This window comes from Moschus berezovskii, chromosome 12 (assembly GCF_049115385.1).
Source record: "Moschus berezovskii isolate FMDL1 chromosome 12, NW_MosBer_1.0, whole genome shotgun sequence".
Lineage (NCBI taxonomy): Eukaryota > Metazoa > Chordata > Mammalia > Artiodactyla > Moschidae > Moschus > Moschus berezovskii.
In genome coordinates, this window is record NC_142471.1 from 8,155,768 (window position 1) to 8,180,711 (window position 24,944).

General features: G+C 40.8%; 1 protein-coding gene across 3 annotated transcripts in view; it reads left to right on the forward strand.

Annotated features, from left to right (window-relative positions):
• Nucleotides 1-24,944, forward strand: part of TBCE (tubulin folding cofactor E) — a 79,750-nt gene that overhangs the window by 28,022 nt on the left and 26,784 nt on the right. For all 3 annotated transcript variants that reach the window (XM_055425768.2, XM_055425769.2, XM_055425767.2), the window contains one exon: nt 13,192-13,276. In XM_055425768.2, coding sequence (XP_055281743.2) covers nt 13,192-13,276 — 85 coding nt within the window. The remainder of the gene's footprint in view (nt 1-13,191; nt 13,277-24,944) is intronic.

Sequence of the window (24,944 nt, forward strand, 5' to 3'; positions counted from 1 at the left end):
ACACTGCAAAGTAGAGCACGCGGGCCTCGTGGGGAGTGTCGGATCTTGTGGGACATTCTGGAAGCCGTGCTGCTGTCTTCTTTCTCTTTTCTTAGTACATGATATGTAACCGTGGTAGCAATATAGGACAGGAAGCCTTATGGTGAGAGCAGCTGTGCCCAGCTGTGGGTGTTTCTTGAGTCATTGTCTGGTGTGTTTTCTTGGTTAATCCTGCTCAGTTTGAGGTCACAGTGTTTCTTCAGTGATGAGACGTTTTCTTCTAGGATCCCTTTGATAATTTAACCCTTGCATATTACCTGCTTTTTTGCCCCCCGGTGATCCTTTTGGTTAGATATTGGAGTTCCTGGATTGATTCTCTTTTTTTCCTTACCATTTATTTGTTGAAAAATTTGTCTTGTAAAATTTCCTATATTGTGAATTTTTTAGATTGCATCCCCACGAAGTCATTAATATTTAGTTTTTCTGTCCGCTACATTCCCTGTAGGTTGGTGGTTACATATAGGCTTGATCAGATTCAGGTTTGATATTTTATTTTTTGTACAGATATGTATGTTGTTGTTTAGTTGCTAAGTCATGTCTGACTCTTTGTGACTCCATGAAGCCCAAGAAAATAAAAAATCTATCACTGTTTCCACTGTTTCTCCATCTATTTGTCATGAACTGATGGGACCAGATGCCATGATCTTAAATTTTTGAATGTTGAGTTTTAAGCCAGCTTTGTTACTCTCCTCTTTCACCCTCATCAAGAAGCTCTTTAGTTTCTCCTCACTTTCTGCCATTAGAGTGGTATCATCTGCATGTCTGAGGTTCTTGATGTTTCTCCCGGTAATCTTGTGATTCCAGCTTGTGATTCATCCAGCCTGACATTTTGCATGGTGTACTCTGTATACAGAGTAACAATATATACAGCCTTGTTGTACTCCTTTACCAATTTTGAACCAGTCACTTGTTCCATGTCCGATTCTAACTGTTGCTTTTTGACCTGTATACAGGTTTCTCAGGAGACAAGTAAAGTGGTCTGGTATTCCCATTTCTTTAAGAATTTTCCAGTTAGTTGTGATCTAGACAGTCAAAGGCTTTAGCGTAGGCAATGAAGCAGAAGTAGATGTTTTTCTGGAATTCTCTCACTTTCTCTATGAGCCAACTGATGTTGACAATTTGATCTCCGGTTCCTCTGCCTTTTCTAAATTCAGTTTGAACATCTGGAAGTTCTTGGTTCACGTACTGCTGAAGCCATGTGAAATGAGCTCAGTTGTTCTGTAGTTTCAGCATTCTTTGGCATTGCTTTTCTTTGGGATTGGAATGAAAGCTGACTTTTTCCAGTCCTGTGGCTACTGCTGAACTTCCCAAATTTGTTAACATTTTGAGTGCAGCACTTTAGCAGTATCATCCTTTAGGGTTATAGCTTAACTGGAATTCCATCACCTCCACTAGCTTTGATCATAGTGATGCTTCCTAAGGCCCACTTGACTTCACACTCCAGAATGTCCAGGCTCTAGGTGAGTGATCACACCACTGTGATTATCTGGGTCATTAAGACCTTTTCTGTATAGTTCTTCTGTGTATTCATATCATCTCTTCTTGATCTCGTCTGCTTTTATTAGGTCCTCTCCATTTCTGTCCTTTATCTTGCCCATCCTTTCAGGAAATGTTCCCTTGATGCTTCACTGTGCTTCTCTAAAACATTGACACATTTTCTTAAAAATAGTATGTATACTTTAAACTTTAATTTCGATTCATTTTGTCATATTGGTGAATAGAGTTCTTTTAAACCAATAAGTCAGGTTATTGAAAAACTGTGTTAACTTCTTGGTTTACAGTCCTTGAAAATACAAGGTGGAGCAGGTACATTCTTTAATACGGATAATCATATAGTCCTTCAAAATTACATATAATATGATCTTTCAGGGCTTCCCTGGTGCCTCAGTTGGTAAAGAATCCGCCTGAAATGCAGGAGACCTGGGTTTGTTCCCTGGGTTGGGAAGATCCCCTGGAGGAGGGCATGGCAACCCACTCTAGTATTCTTGCCTGGAGAATCCCCATGGACAGAGGAGCCTAGCGGGCTGCAGTCCATGGAGTTCCAAAGAACTGGACACAACTGAGCCACTAAGCACACACACATGATCCTTCAACATTGTAGGTCTTTTAATCTGCTGTTTATGCCATCAGAATTCTACCCTAGCTTTTTTCTTTTGTAAAAAAAATTATTTTATATTGAAATATAGTTGATTTACATTATTATGTTAATTTCATGTGTATGGCAAAGTCGTTCAGTTATTCATATACATATATCAATTATTTTTCAGAGTCTTTCCCCATATAGGTTATTACAGACTATTGAGTAAAAGTTTCAAATAAATAAATAAATAAAAGTTTCCTGCGCTCTACAGTCAGTCCTTGTTGATTATCTATTTTATATATAGTTGTGTGCATATGTTAATCCCAACCTCCTAATTTATCCCTCCCCACCCACCTTTCCCCTTGAGTAACCATAAGTTGGTTTTCTAAGTCTGTGAGTTTGTTTTTGTTTTGTTAATAAGTTCATTCCTATCATTTTTTGTTTATTTTTTCTTTTTTAAAAATTTTAAATTGGACGATAATTGCTTTACAGTATTGTGTTGGTTTCTGCGTATCCTCTTCTTCTGGAGCCTCCCTCTCACCCCCTCCTATCATTGTTTAGATTCCATATATATGCAATATCATATGATAGTTGTCTTTCTCTGACTTAAATTTACTTCGTATGGTAAGATCTATCCATGTTGCTGTAAATGGCATTATTTCATTGTTTTTTATGGCTGAGGAATATTCCATTTGTACATGTTCCATATTTTCTTTACTCATTCCTCTGTTGGTGGACATTTAGGTTGTTTCCATGTCTTAGCTATTGTAAATACTCCTGCAGTGAATATTTGCGTGTATGTATTTTTTTAAACAATTTTTCTGAATTAAAAGTTTTTAATTTTATTTACTTATTTTTGGCTGTGCTGGGTTTTCATTGCTGTGTTTGAGCTTTCTCTAGTTGCAGCAAGTGAGGGCTGCTCTCTCGCTGGTGTGAGGCTTCTCATTGCAGTGGCTTCTCTTGTTGCAGAGAGTGGGCTCTAGCGCCCGAGGGCTGAGAAGTTGTGCTGCACGGGCTTAGTTGCCCTTTGGTATGTGAAATCTTCCTGGACCAGGGATCTAATCCTTGTCCCCTGCATTGTCAGGCAGATTCTTAAGCACTGGACCACCAGGAAAGTCCTCCTGTATCTTTTTGAGTTATGGTTTTCTTCAGGTATATGCCCAGGAGCGAGATTGCTGGATCATATGGTAAAGCTCTATTTTTAGATCTTTTTTTTAAAAATTTTTGTTTCTGGCTGCCTCATGGGGCTTGCAGGATCTTAGTTCCCCAACCATGGATTGACATGGGCCCCAGCAGTGAAACTGCCCAGTCCTAACCACTAGATCATGAGGGGATTCTCTATTTTTACTTTTTCAAGGAAACTCCATACTGTTCTCTTTAGTGGCTGTACCAATTTACATTCCCATCAACAGTAGGAGGGTTCCCTTTTCTTTACACCCTCTACAGCATTTGTTTGTAGACTTTTATTTGATGATGGTTATTCTGATCACTGTGAGGTGATATATCTTTGTAGTTTTGATTTGCATTTCTCTAATAATTAGCAGTGTCTGTTGGCTTTCCATATGTCATTCTAAAGGAGATCAATCCTGGGTGTTCATTGGAAGGACTGATGCTAAAGCTGAAACTCCAATAGTTTGGCCACCTCATGCGACGAGTTGACTCACTGGAAAAGACTCTGATGCTGGGTAGGATTGGGGGCGGGAGGAGAACGGGACGACAGAGAATGAGATGGCTGGATGGCATCACCGACTCGATGGACATGAGTTTGAGTGAACTCTGGGAGTTGGTGATGGACAGGGAGGCCTGGCGTGCTGTGATTCATGGGGTCGCAAATAGTCGGACACGACTGAGCGACTGAACTGAACTGATGTCATCTTTGGAGATGTGACTGTTTAGATCTTCTGCCCACTTTTCAATTGGATTGTTTGGGGTTTTTTTGTTATTGAGTTGTATGAGCTATTTGTGTATTTTGGAAATTAATCCCTTGTTGTATTGTTTGCAGGTAGCTGTGTGGATTTATTTCTGGGCTTTCTATCCTTTTCCATTGATCTGTGTTTGTGTTTTTGTGCCAATACCATTGGAGAAGGCAATGGCACCCCACTCCAGTACTCTTGCCTGGAAAATTCCATGGACGGAGGAGCCTGGAAGGCTGCAGTCCATGGGGTCGCTAAGAGTTGGACACAACTGAGCAACTTCACTTTCATGTTTCACTTTCATGCATTGGAGAAGGAAATGGCAACCCACTCCTGGTGGGCTTCTGTCTGTGGGGTCGCACAGAGTCGGACACAACTGAAGCGACTTAGCAGCAGTAGCAGCAGCAGTGAATATTTATGTGCACTTGAAAAAAATGTGCATCCTGCTGCTTTAGGAAGGAATGCTCTGTAAATACCAATTAAGTTCATCTGGTCTAATGTGTCACTTAAGGCCTGTGTTTCCTTGTTGATTTTATGTCTGAATGATCTGTCAGTTGATGTAAGTGGAGTGCTAAAATCACCCACTATTATTGTGTTGCTGTCAATTTCTCCTTTTATGTCTGTTAGCATTTGTTTTCTATATTGAGGTGCTTCTGTGCTGTGTTCATATATATCCTTACAGTTATGTCTTCTTGAGTTGACTTCTTGATCGTTTGTAATGTCCTTCTTTGATTCTTGTAACAGTCTTTGTTTTAAAGACCTTTTTTTCTGATAAGAATATTGCTACTCAAACTTTCTTTAGAATTTCATTTGCATGGAATACCTTCTTCTATCCCCTCACTTTCAGACTCTTTGTGTCCCTAATCTGAAGTGGGCCTTTTGTAGACAGCATATATGTGGGTCTTATTTTTGTATCCATTCAGCCTGTCTGTGTCTTCTGGTTGGAGTACTTAATCCATTTACATTTAAGGTAATTACCAATATGTATGTTCTTCTTGCGATTTTGCTTATTGTTTTAGATGTGCTTTTGTAGGTCTTCTTTTTTTTCTCTTTTGTTCTCTTATGATTTTATGACTGTATTTAGTGTTGAGGTTGAATTCCTTTTTCTTTTTCCTATACGTGTGTTTATATATGCGTGTGTGCATGCTCAGTCATGTCTGACCTATGTCTGTGTGACCCTATGGACTGTAATCTGCCAGGCTCCTCTGTCCATGGGATTTTCCAGGCAAGAATCCTGGAGTAGGTTGCCATCTCCTCCTCCAGGGGATCTTCCTTAACTAGGGATCAAACCCAATTCTTCTGCATCTCCTGCACTGCAGACAGATTCTTTACCACTGAGCCATCAGAGAAGCCCATGTATATATGTACACATATATGTTTATATGTATATATGTGCGCGTATATGTATATAATATATACATCATTTATGTATATATATAAATGTACTATATATTTATAGTACATTTCTGGTTTGTGGTTACCAGGAGGTTTTGATATAGTAGTTAGAGGTCTTTTAATCTACTGTTTGTGTCATCAAAATTTTACATTAGCTTTTTTCTTGGTTAATGTTAGATATGAGTTTCTTAGTATCCCAAATGCAGAGTTCCATAGAATGGCAAGGAGAGATAAGAAAGCCTTCCTTAGTGATCAATGCAAAGAAATAGAGGAAAATAGAATGGAAAAGACTAGAGATCTGTTCAAGAAAATTAGAGATACCAAGGGAACATTTCATGCAAAGATGGGCACAATAAAGGACAGAAATGGTATGGACCGATCAGAAGCAGAAGATATTAAGAAGAGGTGGCAAGAATACAGAAGAACTATACAAAAAAGATCTATGACCCAGATAACCGCAATGGTGTGATCACTCACCTAGAGCCAGACATCCTGGAATGTGAAGTCAAGTGGGTCTTAGCATCACTACGAACAAAGCCAGTGAAGGTGATGGAATTCCAGTTGAATTATTTCAAATCCTAAAAGATGATGTTGTTAAAGTACTGTGTTCAGTATGCCAGCAAATTTGGAAAACTTTGCAGTGGCACAGGTCTGGGAAAGGTCAGTTTTCATTCCAATCCCCAATACAGGCAATGCCAAAGAATGTTCAAACTACTGCATAATTGCGCTCATTTAACAAGCTAGCAAAGTAATGCTCAAAATTCTCCAAGTGAGGCTTCAACAGTACATGAACCAAGAACTTCCAGATATTCAACTGGATTTAGAAAAAGCAAAGGAACCAGAGATCAAATCGCCAACATCCATTGAGTCATAGAAAAAGCAAGAGCATTCCAGAAAAATATCTCCTTCTGCTTTATTGACTATGCCAACACCTTTGACTGTGTGGATCACAACAAACTGGAAAATTCCTCAAGAGACGGGAATACCAGACCACCTGACCTGCCTCCTGAGAAATCTGTATGCAGGTCAAGAAGCAACAGAACCGGACATGGATCAACGGACTGGTTCCAAATTAGGAAAGGAGTACATCAAGGTGTATATTGTCAACCCTGCTTATTTAACTTATATGCAGAGTACATCATGAGAAATGCCAGGCTGGATGAATCACAAGCTGGAATCAAGATTGCTGGGAGAAATATCAATAACCTCAGATATGCAGATGACACTGCTGTTATAGCGGAAAGTGAAGAGGAACTATAAGAACCTTTTGATGAAAATGAAAGAGGAGAGTGAAAAAGCTTAAAACTCAACATTCAGAAAACAAAGATCATGGCATCCAGTCTCATCACTTCATGGCAAATAGATGGGAAAACAATGGAAACAGTAACAGACTTTATTTTCTTGGATTCTAAAATCATTGCAAATGGTGACTGCAGCCATGAAATTAAAAGACGCCTGTTTCTTGGAAGAAAAGCTGTGATAAACCTAGACAACATTTTAAAAAGCAGAGACATTACTTTCCCAACAATGGTCCGTCTAGTCAAGGCTATTATTTTTCCAGTAGTCATGTTTGGATGTGAGAGTTGGACTATAAAGAATGCTGAGTGCTGAAGAATTGATGCTTTTGAACTGTGGTGCTGGAGAAGACTCTTGAGAGTCCCTTGGACTGCAAGGAGATCAAACTAGTCAATCCTAAAGGAAATCAGTCCTAAATATTTATTGAAAGGACTGATGTTAAAGCTGAAACTCCAATACTTTGGCCACCTGATACAAAGAACTGACTACTTGGAAAAGACCCTGATGCTGGGAAAGATTGAAGGCAGAGGAGGAGGGGACGACAGACGGTGAGATGGTTGGATGGCATCACCGGCTCGATGGACGTGAGTTTGAGCAAGCTCCAGGAGTTGGTGATGGACAGGGAAGCCTGGCGTGCTGCAGTCCAATGGGTTGCAAAGAGTCAGACACTACTGAGTGACTGAACTGACTGAGATTGTTGTTGTTATTACAATGAATAAGGACAAAATACTTTTTAAAGTATTCTTAGAACATTTAACTTTCATCTATAGGGAAATCATAATATGTTGGTTTTTGTTAGAGTATAATACTTTGCAGTCATCGGTGTGATGAATATGAAAATCTGTAATAACTGGCCCTCAATAATGGAAAATGTGTTCTTTGTTTGACTAAACTATTACCTTTATCAACCATGTGTTGTAGGACTGTATTTAACAGATAAATAGAATACCTGTTGTTCAGTTTATTATAAGTGACTTCAGTTTGGAATCGCTGTCATTTCACTGTAGAAAGAAGTCTAGCCAAGGTAACATGTCTAGCAAAGGGAGTGTAATGCAGCGTTCCTGGGGTCTTGTTAGAAATATGAATTCTCAGGTTGGACATGCCGAGATTCTAATTCACTATTTCAGAGTTAAGTTCCAGGACTCATGACTTAAAACATGCTCCCTAGATGATTCTGATGTCCCATTTTGAGATTAAGTTTTTATTCCTGTGGTTGCACCAGGAAGCCATCAGAAAGTAAAATAAAGCCATCTGAGCCCTTACAAAGCTAAGCTTCCTATCCTGGACTTCAGCTGAGGCTTGAATTAAAAAATAGCCACTTCTGAAACACCAGAATATGTTATATGTTATAAAGATATGAACATGTTATAAAGATGCTATCAAGTGTGATGTGTTCATCATTATCTTAATGCCCTTTATACAAACAAACACTCTGTGAGAAATTACTGTTTGCTCAGGGAACGGGAAAAATCTGAGATGGTTTTACTACTGAACAAGAGGATTGCATCTTTTTCTTTTTGCTGTAAGGAAACTCAAAGCTACTTGACTACTACTTTTTCAATTATTCTCTTTTAATGCTTCTTATCCACCCTCCTTCAGCTTTTTTTGTTGTTAGTGATTTTTGATCTTTCAGTATCCAGTTTTCTTTCTTCCGAATTTTTAAAATATATGATTGAATTATAGTTGATTTACAATGTTGTATTTATTTTCTGCTGTATAGAAAAGTGATTCCGCTTTACATATATATATTCTTATTTTTTTTCTATCATGGCTTAATTATCGCAGGATATTGAACATGGTTGCCCATTGTACACAGTAAGACCTTATTGTTCATCCATCTTACATATGATCGTTTGCAACTGCTAACCCCAAACTCCCAATCCTTCCCTACCTCCCCCCTCCATGCCTGGCAACGACAAGTCTGTTCTCTTCATCTTGGAGGTTTTGTTTTCTAGATATGTTTATTTGTATCATATTGTAGCTTCCACATATAAGTGATGTTATATGGTATTTGTCTTTCTCTGATTTACTTTGTTTAGTATGATAATCTCTAGATTCATCCATGTTGCTGAAGATGGCATTATTTCATTCTTTGTAATGGCTGAGTAATATTTCATTGTGTATATATACCATCTCTTTATCCATTCATCTGTTGATGGTCATTTAGATTGCTTCTATGTCTTGGCTATTGTAAATAGTGCTGCTATGAACATAGGGGTCATGTATCTTTTTGAATTAAGAGTTTTTAAAATTCTTGTCTGGATATATGTCTAGGAGTGGGATTGCTGGATCATATGTTAGCTCTATTTTTAATTTTTTGAGGAACCTCCATATTGTTTTCCATAGTAGCTGTACCCATTTACATTCCCACCAACAGTGTGGGAGGGGTCCCCGTTCCCCACACCCTCTCCAGTATTTATTTGTGGACTTGATTGTCATTCTGACAGGTGTGAAATGGTCCCTCATTGTAGCTTTGATTTGCATTTCTCTACTAATGCTGTGCATCTTTTTATGTGACTATTGCCTGTCTGTTATGTCTTCTTTTCTGCATGCTTATAAGTTTCTCTGGAGAAGCAGGATGAAGTTCAAGTTCTTTACCACGTTGCAGCCTCTTTTAACACGGTTAGGTGCAGTCTCTTTTAACACTTCTAGTCAGTTTCTGTTGGCTGTTGTTTTTGTTGGTTTCCAGTCATAGACTCTTGTCTTTTTCTGTGCTTAGTTGTTTTTCTTTGAGTGCCAGATATTGGTTGTGAAGAGTTATAATTTGAGCTTTGCAGTTATGGTATCTTCTTCCAGAAAGGACTGAAGTGAACTCTGGCAGATGCAGAAGTGAACTCTTGCAGATCCCAGCAATCCCAGATCACCTAAGCACATCTGGGAATGTGATTGTTTGAAGTTAACCTTCAGTCACTACAGGGGTTAGACTATTTAGGTCGGTTCCTTCTTGCTCTTAGGTTGAAAGCATTTCAAGCCCCAGAACAAAACCTAGAGAGTTTCTGGCAACCTCCACCTTCCTTGGGAAGCTATCATTTTCATTATTTATTCTCCTACTCCCTCAAAAGTGGAGTGAAAGTTAGTCACACAGTCGTGTCCGACTCTTTGTGATCATGGACTGTAGCCTGCCTGGCTCCTTTTTCCATGGAATTCTCTAGGCAAGAATACTGAAGGTTGGTTGTCATTTCCTTCTCCAGGAAATTTTTCCGACCCAGGGATCGAACCCGGGTCTTCTGCATTGCAGGCAGATTCTTTACCAGCTGAGCCACTAGGGAAGCCTTAGTCCCTCAAAAGCTCTATCCAAAGCTGAACTAAGCTTTGTTCAGCTTTTTAGCTTTTCAGCCTTTTCTCCCAGAATCAGCAGATGCCCAAGGGAAAAAAGTTGCTCTAAGGCTTCGTTTAATTCTGGGTTTTTCTCTTCTCTCAGATTTTGGCCTTGTAATTCTTCAGTGCCTTTTTAGCTCTCTGGTGGTTTGAAAGATATATATGTGTGTGTGTATTTTAAATTGTGGTAAGTTATACATAACTGAACTTAACATTTTAGTCACTTTTAATTGTATAGTTCAGTGATTTTAAGTCAAATAATGTTGTACAGTCATCACCGCCATTCATCTCTAGAACCCTCTTCATTTTACAGAAGTGAAACCCTGTAGCCATTAAGCAGTAACTTCCTGTTCTGCCCTCCCCTCAGTTCTGGCAAACACCATTCCACTTTCTGTTTCTATGAATTTGAGTATTCTAGGCATTTCACATTTCGTATTTCATAGGCCCCAGACTTTGTCTCTGCTGTGACTGAACCACACACAGTTGGGTTTCCAGGGCAGGGGCCTGGGACACCCCACTGAACCTGGAGGGCCGAGTCCTGCCTTCCCCCCACCTTTCAGCCGCCTTTGTGTGGGGAAGGCGCTGGGGGGTGGGATGAGGTCCTATCTGGGTGGCCGAGGATGCCTTTTCCATCACGGCCCAGGAAATGGAGCCAGAAGTTCTCAGACCCCTCACTCCCCATCGCCTGGGGGTTGTGGAAGTGGAAACACCCCAAGCTAGAAATCCTGACAGATTCCATGGTTTGGGGCAGGGTCTCTGGGGTTGGAGGCTGCAGGGGTCCCAGGAAGAGACTGGGGACCCGTCCCATTGACCACGCTGATTCTACACCATGTCCCCTCTTCTCTGTGTATGACCTCGAGACTTGGTCGACTGGCTCCCTTTCCACGGCCGTCGTCTGTTCTGGGTTGAACTGGGTTGAAAGTGGGACCTCACTCCAAAGGAAACCTGGTTACACTTCCTCCCACACATCTAGTTGTTTTCTGCTTGGACCTAACTGGTCTCAGTTTTGCCCTAATGTGCTGAGTTGTAAACACACAGGTTTTCAAGATTTTCAGTATGATCCCTTTAACTTCAATGGGAGTCAGAATACCTTATGAATCAGAATACTCAGTGTCCCCCCACCCCACACACAAGTCCATAGCAGGGGCATTGGGGTTTATTTTAATTGTAGGACATGATTTCTGTATTTGAGTTAATTTTTATCAGCCCCAGTTATGATGCCTCGTCATCAGTATTGTGTATGAACCTATTATCTAGAGACTTGGGTTTCTTTCTGAAGACAGTTCTTTCCTATGCTCTACTTTCATGATATGGTTTTAGCAGAGTTAATCAGAAATGACTCCATTTATACAATTTTATTCAGCTTCAAATTGGTTTGTGCTAGACAAGCCAAGCCCAGTGTCCTGCCATCCCACCCCCGGACAGCTGCTCGCGCACAGCAGCCACAGCCAGTGCTGAGAGCTTGTGGGCTCCTTTGTCAGTGTGCCAGCTCCCTAGGGCGAGTGCCTGGGGGTGGCAGCTTCAGGCGTGCGGGCCATCAGTGGCAGACAGGTGCCAGGTCGTCCTGGGTCTAAAGTGCCAGGTGATGGGGGGACCAGGTGGTAAGTGCATGAACTTTGGGGTGAAGGACTGAACATTTCTTTCTGAAGAAAACCCAGGTGTCACTAGTGGTAAAGAACCTGCCTGCTGGTGCAGGAGACCTAAGAGATGTGGGTTCAGTCCTTAGGTCCAGAAGATCCCCTGAAGTGGGAAATGGCAACCCACTCCAGTATTCTTGCTTGGAGCATCCCATGGACAGAGGAGCCTGGTGGGCTGCAGTCCGTGGAGTCACAAAGAATCAGACATGACTGAAATGACTTAGCATGCACGTATTGTTTGTTTCTGTGTGTCTGGCTTAGTTCACTTAGCGTACAGTCTTTAGGGTTCATCCATGTTGTAGAATGTGTCAGAGTTTCATTCCTTTTTGAGACTGAATAATATTCCATTGTATGGACAGACCACATTTTGTTTAGTAATTGATCTGTCATTGGACACTTTGTTTATCCATTCATCCGGTCACTTTTGGCTGTTTTGAATAATGCTGCTGTGAACACGAGTACACTAATACCTATTTGAGTTCTTGCTGTCAGTTCTTTGGGTGTTTGCCCAGAAGTTAGAATTGCTAGATGAGGTAATGGTTCTGTGTGTAGCTTGCTGAGGAACCGCTATACTGTTTTCCACAGATGCTACACCATTTTACATTCCCACTAGCAATGCATAAGATCGACACTTTCTCCATATCCTTGCCAACACTTATTTTCTCTTTTGTTTTGTTGACACAAGCCATTCTAATTGGTGTCAGGTGATTTTTAAAAATTGATTATCTGGATTTTCTAGTTCCCCACAGGAGGGTAGATCCAGAGTGAAACTCTTTTGTCTGGCATACTTTTGCACCTAGCACGGTTCTGTGTGCCTGTGTGTGTGTGTTAAGTCTCTTCAGTCATGTCCGATTCTTTGCAGTGCCTTGGACTATAGCCTACCAGGCTCCTCTGTCCGTGGGATAGTGGGTACTTAATAAATATAGGGAGAAGAGAGAAGGGAAGGTAAGAAAATGCTCTGAAAATTGAATATGGTTTGGAAATGTAAGGTATGATTTATACATGGCATAGTATGGTGGGTAAGTATTGGCTTCTGCAGTTAGAATGACCTGAAGATGTGTGACTTTGGGTGTTATTTTACCTATATTGAAGAAAAATACTAATTATGTATATATAATTTTACTTTATGAACAGCATATTGCTAGGCTAGGACACAAAAAAGTGTGTATTTGTTCAGGAACTGTTAAAAAGAAGATAATGATAATATCTCATTTGTAAAGATGAAATGTCTGTTGAAGGATAACATGAAATAAAGCAAAGTTTCTGGCACATAAGTGCTCAGTAGCTATAGTTATTTTCCGCAGCTGTATTTTTTGTTGATTTTTTTGAACCAAACTTTCTGCTGCCTGTGCTGATTAAGTCCCGAGTCCAAGGTTACTTTTTTTTCTAAAGACTTCTTTCTTCCCCAGTGGTGTCTGTGTGATATGGTTTCTGTTGCAAACTGTATTTGGTTGCAGAAAAATGGAGCCTCACCTTGTTCTGATTTCTCATTTGGGTTTTCTTGTTCTGCCAGGACTCTGGTTAGGAGTAGAATGGGACAATCCTGAGCGGGGAAAGCACGATGGAAGCCACGAAGGGACTGTGTACTTTAAATGCAGGTAATTTTCCATTTTGAACTGGCTTGGTTATCTTTGTTTATTTTTAAAATGTTTGTGTGTTTGTTTGGTTGCGTCGGCTCTTAGCTGCAGCTCCTGGGATCTTGGTTTCAGCACTCTCGCTGTTCTCTAGTTGCAGCACACAGGCTTATTTGCCCCCAGACGTGTGGGATCTAAGTTCCCCGGCCAGGGATTGAACCCAAGTTCCCTGAATTGGAAGGGGTTCTTGCCTGAACCCCAGGGAAGTCCCTGACATGGTTATGTAGGAGAATATTTAATAGTTGCATAAAGGGGGTTGGAGAAGAAGAGGCATTTGACTCTTGGGGTGGTTACAATGTAGAATTTGGTGTATTCTAAAAAGCCCATACTATTTGTAGAATTTTTTCCTTGTTTTTATTATCTTTTTAATTTGTTATGCTTTTTATTTATCTATTTTTGGCTCTGCTGAGGGTGGGATTTCTCTAGCTGTGGCAAGTGGGAGCTACGCTCTAGAGGCAGTGTGCAGACTTCTCATCGCAGTGGAGCAGGGGTTCTAGGGCGTGTGTGCTTCAGTAGTTGCAGTTCATGGGAGCTTCGTTGCCCCGAGGCATGTGGAATCTTCTTGGACCAGGGATTGAATCCGTGTCCTCTGCATGGCAGGAGGATTCTTAACTGCTCAACCACCAGGGGAGTCCTTTCTCCTTGTTTTTAAAACTCTCAGTCTTAACCTTACAAGTGGGATTGCTTTCTTTGTCTTTTTTTGTGTATTTTTGTTTTGTGACATTTTTTTCTTTTTTTATTGAATGGATATAAACACTTCTTACTGGTTCATTAACAAGATAGCCAATAAGAACTAGGTAATTAAACAAAATATAGAACATCCAAATAGTGGAATGCTAGGCCACTATTTTAAAAAGCTCTTGTCATGAAAAGAATTATACATTGTAGTGCTACTGATATTTTTACCTGTTTGCTTTCAGAGAAACTATATGAAGCTCTGAAAAGGATGGTGGGGAATTTCAGGCAGTCTTTCAAATTTTTATTGATGTTTGTTTTCCCTGAGTTTCAATTTCTTGCAAGAATCTTTTAATATTAAGCTTTGTTGTTGTTCAGTTGCTGAGTCTTGTACAACTCTTTGCAACACCATGGACTGCAGCATGCCAGGCTTCCCTGTCCTTCGCTATCCCCTAGAATTTGCTCAAATTCACGTCCATCGAGTCAGTGATGCTATCTAACCATCTCATCCTCTGTCCCTCCCTTCTCCTTTTGTCTGTGATCTTTTCCAATGAGTCGTCTCTTCACATCAGCTGACTGTTGGCCAAACTGTTGGAGTTTCAGCATCCATTGAATGTTTAGGATTGACCAGTTTGACCTGGCAGTCTAAGGGACTCTCATGAGGCATCTCCATCACCACAGTTTGAACACGTCAATTCTTCTGCACTCAGCCTTCTTTATGGTCCAATTCTCATATCTGTACATGACTCCTGGAAAAAACCATTGCTTTGATTAGATGGATCGTTGTCAGCAAAGTGATGTCTCTGCTTTTTTATACTCTGGGCTTGTCATAGTTTTCCTTCCAAGGAGCAAGCGTCTTTTAATTTCATGGATGCAGTCACTGTCTGCAGTGATTTTGGAGCCCAAGAAAATAAAATCCATCACTGCTTCCACTTTTTCTCCTTCTATTTGCCATGAAGTGATGGGATCAGATGCTATGATCTTAGTTTTTTGAATGTTGAGTTTTAAGCCAGCTTCTTCACTCTCTTCTTTCACCCTCATCAAGAGGCTCTTTAGTTCCTATTTACTTTCTGCCATTGGAGTGGTATCACCTGCATATCTGAGGTTGTTGATATTTCTCCCAGCAGTCTTGATTCCAGCTTGTGATTCATCCAACCCAGCATTTCACATGATATACTTTGAATATAAGTTAAATAAGCAGAGTAACAATATACAGCCTTGTTGTACTCCTTTCCCAGTTTTGAACCAGTCCGTTGTTCCATGTCTGATTCTGTTGCTTCTTGATCTGTATACAGGTTTCTCAGGAGGCAAGTAAAGTGATCTGGTACTTTCATCTCTTTAAGATGTTTCCATAGTTTGTTGTGATCCATATAGTTAAAAGCTTTAGTGTAGTCAAGGAAGCAATAGTAGATGTTTTTCTGTGATTCCCTTCCTTTCTCTATAATCAAAGTCTTGGAATTTTAATCTCTAGTTCCTCTGCCTTTTCTAAACCCAGCTTGTACATCTGGAAGTTCTCTGTTCATGTACTGTTGAAGCCTAGCTTGATGGATATTGAGGATAACCTTACTAGCACGTGAAATGAATGCAAAAGTATGGTACTTTGAACATTCTTTGGGGTTGTTCTTCTTTGGGATTAGAATGAAAATTGACCCTTCCAGTCCAGTGGCCACTACTGAGTTTTCTAGATTTGCTGATGTATTGAGCACTTTAACAGCATCATCTTTTAGGATTTTAAATAGCTCAATTGAAATTCCATCACCTCCTCCAGCTTTGTTCATAGTAATGCTTCCTAAGGCCCACTTGACTTCACACTCCAAGTTGTTTGGTCTAGATAAGTGACCACACCATCATGGTTATCCGGATCTTTAAGACCTTTTTTGTATAGTTCTTCTGTGTATCCTTACCACCTCTTCTTTACCTGTTCTGGTTCTGTTAGATCCTTTATCGTGCTCATCTCCGCGTGAAATGTTCCCTGGACACCTGCAGTTTTCTGGAGGAGCTCTCTAATCTTTCCCGTTCTGTTTGCGTTGTTCATTTGAGAAGGCCTTCTTCTCTCCCCCTGCTATTCTCTGAAATTCTGCATCCAGTTGGGTGTATCTTTCCTTTTCTCCATTGTCTTTTGTTTTTCTTCTTTCCTCAGCTATTTGTAAGGCCTCCTCAGACAACCATTTTGCCTTCTTAGCATTTATCTTTGGAGTGGTTTCGGTCACTGCCTCCTGTACAGTGTTATGAACCTCCATCCATAGTTCTTTAGGCACTCTGTCTACCAGATCTAGGATTGAATAAATTCAGTCCCTTAAATATATTTGTTACCTCCACTATATAATCATAAGGGATTTAATTTGTCATACCTTAATGGCCTAGTGGTTTTCCCTACTTTCTTCAATTTAAGCCTGAATTTTTCAGTAAGGAGCTGATGATCTGAGCCAGTCAGCTCCAGGTTTTTTTTTTTTTTTTGCTGACTGTGTAGAGCTTTTCTATCTTTGGCTGCAAAGAACATAATCAGTCTAATTTTGTATTGACCATCTTGTAATGTCCATGTGTAGAGTCATCTCTTGTGTTGTTGAAAGAAGCTGTTTTCTATGACCAGTGTATTCTCTTAGCAAAGCTCTGTTAGCCTTTGCCCTGCTTCATTTTGTACTCCACGGCCAAACTTGCCTGATAATCCAGGTATTTTTTGACTTCCTGCTTCTGCGTTCCAATCCCCTATTATGAAAAGGACATCTTTTAGTGTGTGTTAGTTCTACAAGGTCTTGTAGGTCTTTAGCTGTAGCTGAGCTGTAGCTGCACTGTTTAGCTTCAGCTTCTTTGGCCTTGGTGGCTGGAGCATAGGCTTAGATTACTGTGATAATGAATGGCTTGTCATTTTTGAAATTGTACCCAAGTACTGCATTTTGGACTCTTTTGTTTACTATGAAGGCTACTCCATTTCTTCTAAGGGAATCTTGCCCACCATAGTAGATATAATGGTCATCTGAATTAAATTTGCCCGTTCCCATCCATTTTAGTTCACTGATTGCTAGGAAGTCGATGTTCTCCCTTGTCATTTCCTGGTTGACGTCCAATTTACTTTAATTCATGGACCTAACTATTCCAGGTTTCTATACAGTGTTGTTTTTTATAGCATCAGACTTTACCTTCACCACCAGACACATCCATAACTGAGCAACATTTCTCCTTTGGCCCAGCTGCTTCATTCTTTCTGGAGATATTAGTACTTTCCATCTGCTCTTTCTCAGTAGCATATTGGATACCTTCCAACCTGGGGGACTCATTTTACGATGTCATCTTTTTCCGTTTTTATACTGTTCATGAGGTTCTTGCAGCAAGAATCCTGGAGTAGTTTGCCATTTCCTCCTCCAGTGGACCATGTTTTGTCAGAGCTCTTCCCTGTCACCTGTCTGTCTTGGGTGGCCCTGCACAGTGTAGCTCATAGCTTCATTGAGTTACACAAGCCCGTTCACCATGGAAAGGCTGTGATCCCTGAAGGGCAATATTAAGCTTATCATTCTTTAAATGTTGTACAGTGAACACATTCCTGGAAATCAAGCAACTTCATGCTTTGCTTTTAACAATCTTTAGAACCCTAAACAAATCTAACTTTACTGACCTCTAAAATGAGGGTCAAAGTTAGATAATCACAAACTATTTGCTAGTTCAGCAGTCTGTAATTTTGAAAAGTCAGGACAGAAGAATTGGCATGTTCCTGGAGGCCAGTGGTGATGACATATAGGTCACAAGGCCAGCTCAGAATCTTTCAAGAGTTTATGGAGATGCAGGGAGCAATTTATGTGTTTAGAAAGGTGTGGAAATAGAAATTTCTTAGCTGGGCCAGTTGATGCCTTACCTGGACCATGACCTCACACAGCCTCCAGTTGAGGGAATGTTTCCTGTGGAGCCTGCTCCAGCACCTCCCAAATCCTCCATGGCTACATGTCCTTAGTGGTCTCTGGATGTGATGATATTTTCAGTCTCTGAGTAGTCAAGTGAAGATTGCATCAGTCCTGGCAGATGTGGAATTTGCCCTGAAGTGCTGAAGGGTGTGGACTTGGTGTTTCAGTTCTTACTCTTGAAATAAACATCCCCTTGTTTTATTGTGTCTCCTAGTTACAGCCTTGCCTGAGCATCTACTAGTCAAAATACATGTTATCTTATTATAATTTACTTTTGTTTCAATGAAATGGGCATTTTTCTTGACTTTGAAACCCTATATGGGTAGGTAATTCCATTTCACGTTGTTTTGGGGGCAGTGTAAAAGGGTGCATTGGCTCTTGCTATGGTGGATAACTACTGATCCAAACTAAAGGAATGACCTGTTCCTTTATAGTTGTTAATACTGATGTTAATATTCATTTGAACATGGCTTCAGCTAGTAAAGATTATGTCAATATCTTGGAATCTCTAAATCAGACAAAATAGATTATATCACATGTACTTGTTATTAAGTTAATTCAGATCTCTTACTAACTTTATTGGAGTCTTCTTTCATATTTCAAATTTTACTTGGAAAACCATAATTACAGTTTTGTTTTGTTTTTTAATCGCAGTAAGCATTTTAATGCTTTGATGCTGTTTTCATGAAGCCAGAGCAGTTCAATGTTGCCAGATGACAAATGTTCTCTTCTTAGACTTGTGAAATAGGTAAATGAGAAAAAGGGTGGTATGCCCATTTTAAATGAGGCGAGTGAATCAGAAGGTGCCGTCTTGATAGCAAAACTCAGCTCTCCATCTCTTCAGAAGCATGTGCTAATATCAAGTGGCCAGCACGTGTCAGACATGGTGTAACAGTGCAGTTACGCGCTCTAGCACACACATCTTCTGAAGACTAGTTTGCTGGCCTCTGCACTGTAAGCAGGATATCAGGGTATATCGAATTGGGTGTTTGGAAACCCCCTGCTTCTTGAGTCTCCCCAGCGTCTCAGGTTGCTGGAGTGACACCCTGCCGCTTGAGAGCAGACCTTGGGAACAGAGAGGGTGCTTTTCAAAGCCCAGCTCAGGGCACACATTCTTCCTGTGTATTCTTCCCTCTGAACCTGGGTGCTGGTAATTTCACGTCATGTTTAGCTTCAGTTCGATTTCTGTATAACCAAAGGTAAATATGGCAGTCTCTTATTTATAATATTAAGTGCCCATGATTAATCTTTGTGACTTTTCAGTATACAGTAGTGGTATACAGGTTTACCCCAAATGTATGGCTGTGAACCAGTCATCAGGGTCTCTCTCTCAGGCGCTTCTTTTTCTCCATCACTTTTCTTTCGAGGAGTTGCGTGGTTCAGTTAAGGTGATGAACCTTGAAATTCTCTGTACCTTGTGTGTGGATTTCCAGTGCTTTTTCCTCAACCTAAACAACCTATTCTCCAAACTCTTAGAACTGTTTGGGTCAGTATTTTACCCTCAACTGTTACTGAAAATGTTCACTTTCTAGGTAATTATATGATTTCTTTTTTCTGGTGATCAAGAAATCTTAAAATGTGTTCTTCAGCACCATGAATAGAATTTATACTTGGCATCAGAGGGAACATGGTGTCTCAAACTTTATCCATGATACTGGCTAACTTAAGAAATGGAAGCCCCTTGATTTACTGTGTGTAGCCTAAGATTATCGTGAAGTATTTTGAAGTTCTTGAATGAGCATTAATAAATCAGTATAAAATATTCTCCCTAGGGACTGGGATGTATTGGGAGATGAGGATTGACATATATACACTATTGATACTCTATATAAAATAGATAACTAACAAGAATTGACTATATACACTGTAAAGCAACTATATTGTAATAAAAATTAATTTAAAAATAAGTAAAATATTCTCCTGGTATGGTGTAAAGTGCTTCCAAGGTGGCGCTAGTGGTGAAGAACGTGTCTGCCAATGCAGGAGACATAAGAGACATGGGTTTGATCCCTGGGTTGGGAAAATCCCATGGATATAGGATTCTATAGGATATAGGCTATAGACCATGGGGCCGCGAAGAGTCAGACACAACTGAGCAACTGAGCGCATGGTATAAAGTGATAGAAGAATTTTTAAAATAAACACTAAGTGTGCTGATGGTCACAGGCAGGGTGAATCTCCGTAAAAGGTGAAGAGAGAGATTTCGTTTTCGGAAGCTTTCCATGAATCGGGGCCAAATAGAAATTGTGACATTCAGAAGGAATGTGCAAAAACATGCCTATCTATTGGCCTTTTTTTTTTTTTTCTCTCCTGCTGGGAAAATGAGTTCACCAGGTCAGTTCTCAGTGTCTGTTAAATGAGTGAATAGTTCTCTCAGGGTGAATGGTTCGTTATGCTGTCTTGGTGAGAAGGCTCTGGGCCTTGTAACAAGCAAGGTATCAAGAGCAACATTTATCTGATACTCCCCAGGGACCCAGTCTTTCCCAGCACCCAGCATTTAAACCATCCCCAGTTTTAAAAAAAATGTTTACTATGGGACTTTTGGGCTCTGTTAGTCTCTCTTTACCTTTGAATAGAGTTGTTGGATTCACTAAATAAAAACAGAAAATTCACAGTGAAATTTGGATTTCAGATAAGCAGTAAATCATGTTTTAGTGTAAGCATGGGACATGCATCATACATACCTATATTGAAAAGCAATTGTTTATCTGAAATCCAGATTTAACTGGGCACCTGAATTTTATCTGAGAACTCTGTTGGGCCGACCTAATCTTGATTACAGTGCTTTGTGAGAATCTTCTATTTCTGCAAGGGCCATGGTCAGGATGTGAATTTTGCTACCTGCATTCTGTAATTGGTGGGCAGAAGGAGGCAGGAACTTGAACATGCTGAGTGTTTATAAGAGAAAAAATTTTGTGCTCTTCCTCCTTCACTCCTTCTCTCCTTCCCCTCCCCCAGTTTTTTCTCTTTAGACAGGGTTCAGGGTTTCATTGTTCAGATACAACATCTTGATAGTTTTTCCATGGAATCTTTATGAATTACTAGTTTACCTTTGGAGATTTATGGTTATTGATGGGCACTCATTCAGCTGGTATTTTTCAGTATTTGCAGCACTGTTGTTTTCTGAGAGACCTGCCAGGAATGTTGCAGAGGAGACTGACCTTGGATGTTATCCTTGATCTGAAAAAGGCATAGCGTCTACTTTGCAACCACCCAACACCGTTCCTGATTCCTTTCCTCTGCCTGCAGCCAAACTAAGCTCTAATAAAGGTCTATTCTTGAATTATTCGTTGTTGTTGTCGCTTAATTGTATCCAACTCTTTGCAGCCCCATGGACTGCAGCACGCCAGGCTTCACTGTCCTTCACCGTCTCCTAGAGCTTGCTCAAACTGTTTCATGTCCGTTGAGTCGGTGATGCCATCCAACCATGTCGTCCTCTGCCATCTCCTGTTCCTCCTGGCTTCATCCTTTCCCAGCTTCTGGGTCTTTTCCGATGAGTCGGTTCTTTGCATCAGGTGTCCAGAGTACTGGAGCTTCAGTTTCAGCATCAGTCCTTCAGTGAATACTCAGGGTTGATTTCCTTTAGGATTGACTAGTTTGATCTCCTTGCAGTCTCTCCTTGCAGTCCAAGGGACTGTCTAGAGTCTTCTCCAGTATCACAGTTCAAAAGCATCAATTCTTTGGTGCTCAACCTTCTTTATGGTCTGACTCACACCCACACATGACTACTGGTAAAACTATAGCTTTGACTATACTGTGGAGTTGTTCATTACCAAAGTTTTTAAAAGTATAAATTTAGGACAGAAAGGAAAACCATGGTATTTGTTTTGCATTGTTGTTTTCTTATTTATTATTAAAGTGCTTGTTTTATTTCTTTACTAAACAGCAGTGAATAGTAATATCTACTAACAGATGTTCAGTTCAGTTCAGTCGCTCAGTCGTGTCCGACTCTCCGCGACCCCATGAATCATAGCACTCCAGGCCTCCCTGTCTATCACCAACTCCCGGAGTACACTCAAACCCATGTCCACAGAGTCGGTGATGCCATCCAGCCATCTCATTCTCGGTCGTCCCCTTCTCCTCCCGCCCCCAACCTTTCCCAGCATCAGAGTCTTTTCCAGTAAGTCAACCCATCGCATGAGGTGGCCAAAGTATTGCAGTTTCAGCTTTAGCATCAGTCCCTCCAATGAACATCCAGGATTGATCTCCTTTAGAATGGACTGGTTGGATCTCCTTGCAGTATAAGGGACTCTCAAGAGTCTTCTCCAACACCACGGTTCAAAAGCATCAATTCTTCGGCGATCAGCCTTCTTCACAGTCCAACTCTCACATCCATACATGACCACGGGAAAAACCATTGCCTTGACTAGACGGACCTTGGTTGGCAAAGTAATGTCTCTGCTTTTTAATATACTGTCAAGGTTGGTCATAACTTTCCTTCCAAGGAGCAAGCGTCTTTTAATTTCATGGCTGCAATCAGCATCTGCAGTGATTTTGGAGCCCCAAAAAATAAAGTCTGACACTATTTCCACTGTTTTTCCATCTATTTCCCATGAAGTGATAGGACCAGATGCCATGATCTTTGTTTTCTGAATGTTGAGCTTCAAGCCAACCTTTTCACTCTCCTCTTTCACTTTCATCAAGAGGCTTTTGAGTTCCTCTTCACTTTCTGCCATAAGGGTAGTGTCATCTGCATATCTGAGGTTATTGATATTTCTCCCAGCAATCTTGATTCCAGCTTGTGCTTCTTCCAGCCCAGCATTCCTCATGATGTACTCTGCATATAAGTTAAATAAGCAAGGTGACAATATGCAACCTTGACGTACACCTTTTCCTATTTGGAACCAGTCTGTTGTTCCATGTCCAGTTCTAACTGTTGCTTCCTGACCTGCATACAGGTTTCTCAAGAGGCAGGTCAGGTGGTCTGGTATTCCCATCTCTTTCAGAATGTTCCACAGTTTATTGTGATCGACACAGTCAAAGGCTTTGGCATAGTCAATGAAGCAGAAATAGATGTTTTTCTGAAACTCTCTTGCTTTCTCCATGATCCAGCAGATGTTGGCAATTTGATCTCTGGTGCCTCTGCCTTTTCTAAAACCTGCTTGAACATCTGGGAGTTCACGGTTAACATACTGCTGAAGCCTGGCTTGGAGAATTTTGAGCATGACTTTACTAGCGTGTGAGATGAGTGCAATTGTGTGGTAGTAGTTTGAGCATTCTTTGGCATTGCCTTTCTTTGGGATTGGAATGAAGACTGACCTCTTCCAGTCCTGTGGCCACTGCTGAGTTTTCCAAATCTGCTGGCATATTGAGTGCAGCACTTTCACAGCATCATCTTTCAAGACTTGAAATAGCTCAACTGGAATTCCATCACCTCCACTAGCTTTGTTAGTAGTGATGCTTTCTAAGGCCCACTTGACTTCACATTCCAAGATGTCTGGCTCTAGGTCAGTGATCATGTTATCGTGACTATCTTGGTCGTGAAGATCTTTTTTGTACAGTTCTTCTGTGTATTCCTGCCACCTCTTCTTAATATCTTCTGCTTCTGTTAGGTCCATACCATTTATGTCCTTTATCGAGCCCATCTTTGCATGAAATGTTCCCTTGGAATCTCAAATTTTCTTGAAGAGATCTCTTGTTTTTCCTATTCTGTTGTTTTTCTCTATTTCTTTGCATTGATCACTGAGGAAGTCTTTCTTATCTCTCCTTGCTATTCTTTGGAACTCTGCATTCAGATGCTTATATCTTTCCTTTTCTCCTTTGCTTTTTGCCTCTCTTCTTTTAAACTCTGTGGCAGTGAGGAGAGTAGAGGCAGATGCAGGAAAGGATAGTGCACTAGTCATCAGGGCGCCACGACTTTTGGTCTTGGCTGTGCACCTCTATGGAAGGTCCCCTGGGAGAGAGCACAGCAACCCACTCCAGTGTTCTTGCCTGGAGAGTCCCATGGACGGAGGAGCCTGGTGACCCACAGTCCATGGCGTTCCAAAGAGTTGGACATAACTGAAGCTACTTAACACAAGCACAGCACGTGTACCTCTGCGATGGTGATCCCAGTATCTCCATCTGAAAGGGAATTGAATTAGATGAGTTTCTTAAAGTGGGAGCTGAGGTCGCTCTGCATCAGAATCCCCCGGCCACAGCCCAGTCCCACTGAGCGTACATCCCAGGGTGGGTTCTAATAAGCTTTCCAGGTGACTGACTGGTTGGGTTGAGTTTAAGAAGTCCTGCATTAGATCATCTCTTAGGTAGATTCCTTTGAACCTTTAAAAATGAGGCTAGCTACATTTAATCTCTTTAGCCAAGTGATAGAAATGTGTTTTATTAAAACAAAACTGTGTTCTTCACACTAGGATCCTTTCTAACAGTTCAGTTCAGTCGATCAGTCATGTCCAACTCTTTGTGACTCCATAGACTGCAGTACGCCAGGCTTCCCTGTCCATCACCAACTCCCAGAGCTTGCTCAAACTCATGTCCATTGAGTTGGTGATGCTATCCAACCATCTCATCCTCTGTCATCCCCTTCACCTGCCTTCAATCTTTCCCAGCATCAGGGTCTTTTCCAGGTAGTCAGTTCTTTGCATCAGGTGGCCAAAGTATTGGAGTTTCAGCTTCAACATCAGTCCTTCCAGTGAATATTCAGGACTGATTTCCTTTAGAATTGACTAGTTTGATCTCCTTGAAGTCCAAGGGACCCTCAAGAGTTTTCTCCAACACCACAGTTCAAAAGTATTAACTCTTCAGCGCTCAGCTTTCTTTATAGTTCAACTCTCATATCCATACATGACCACTGGAAAAGCCATAGCTTTGACTAGACGGACCTTTGTTGGCAAACTAATGTCTCTGCTTTTTAATATGCTGTCTAGGTTGGTCATAACTTTTCTTCCAAGGAGCAAGCGTCTTTTAATTTCATGGCTGCAGTCACCATCTGCAGTGATTTTAGAGCCCCCCAAAAATAAAGTCTGTCACTGTTTCCATTGTTTCCCCATCTGTTTGCCAAGAAGTGATGGGACCAGATGCCATGATCATTTTCTGAATGTTGAGTTTTAAGCCAACTTTTTCACTCT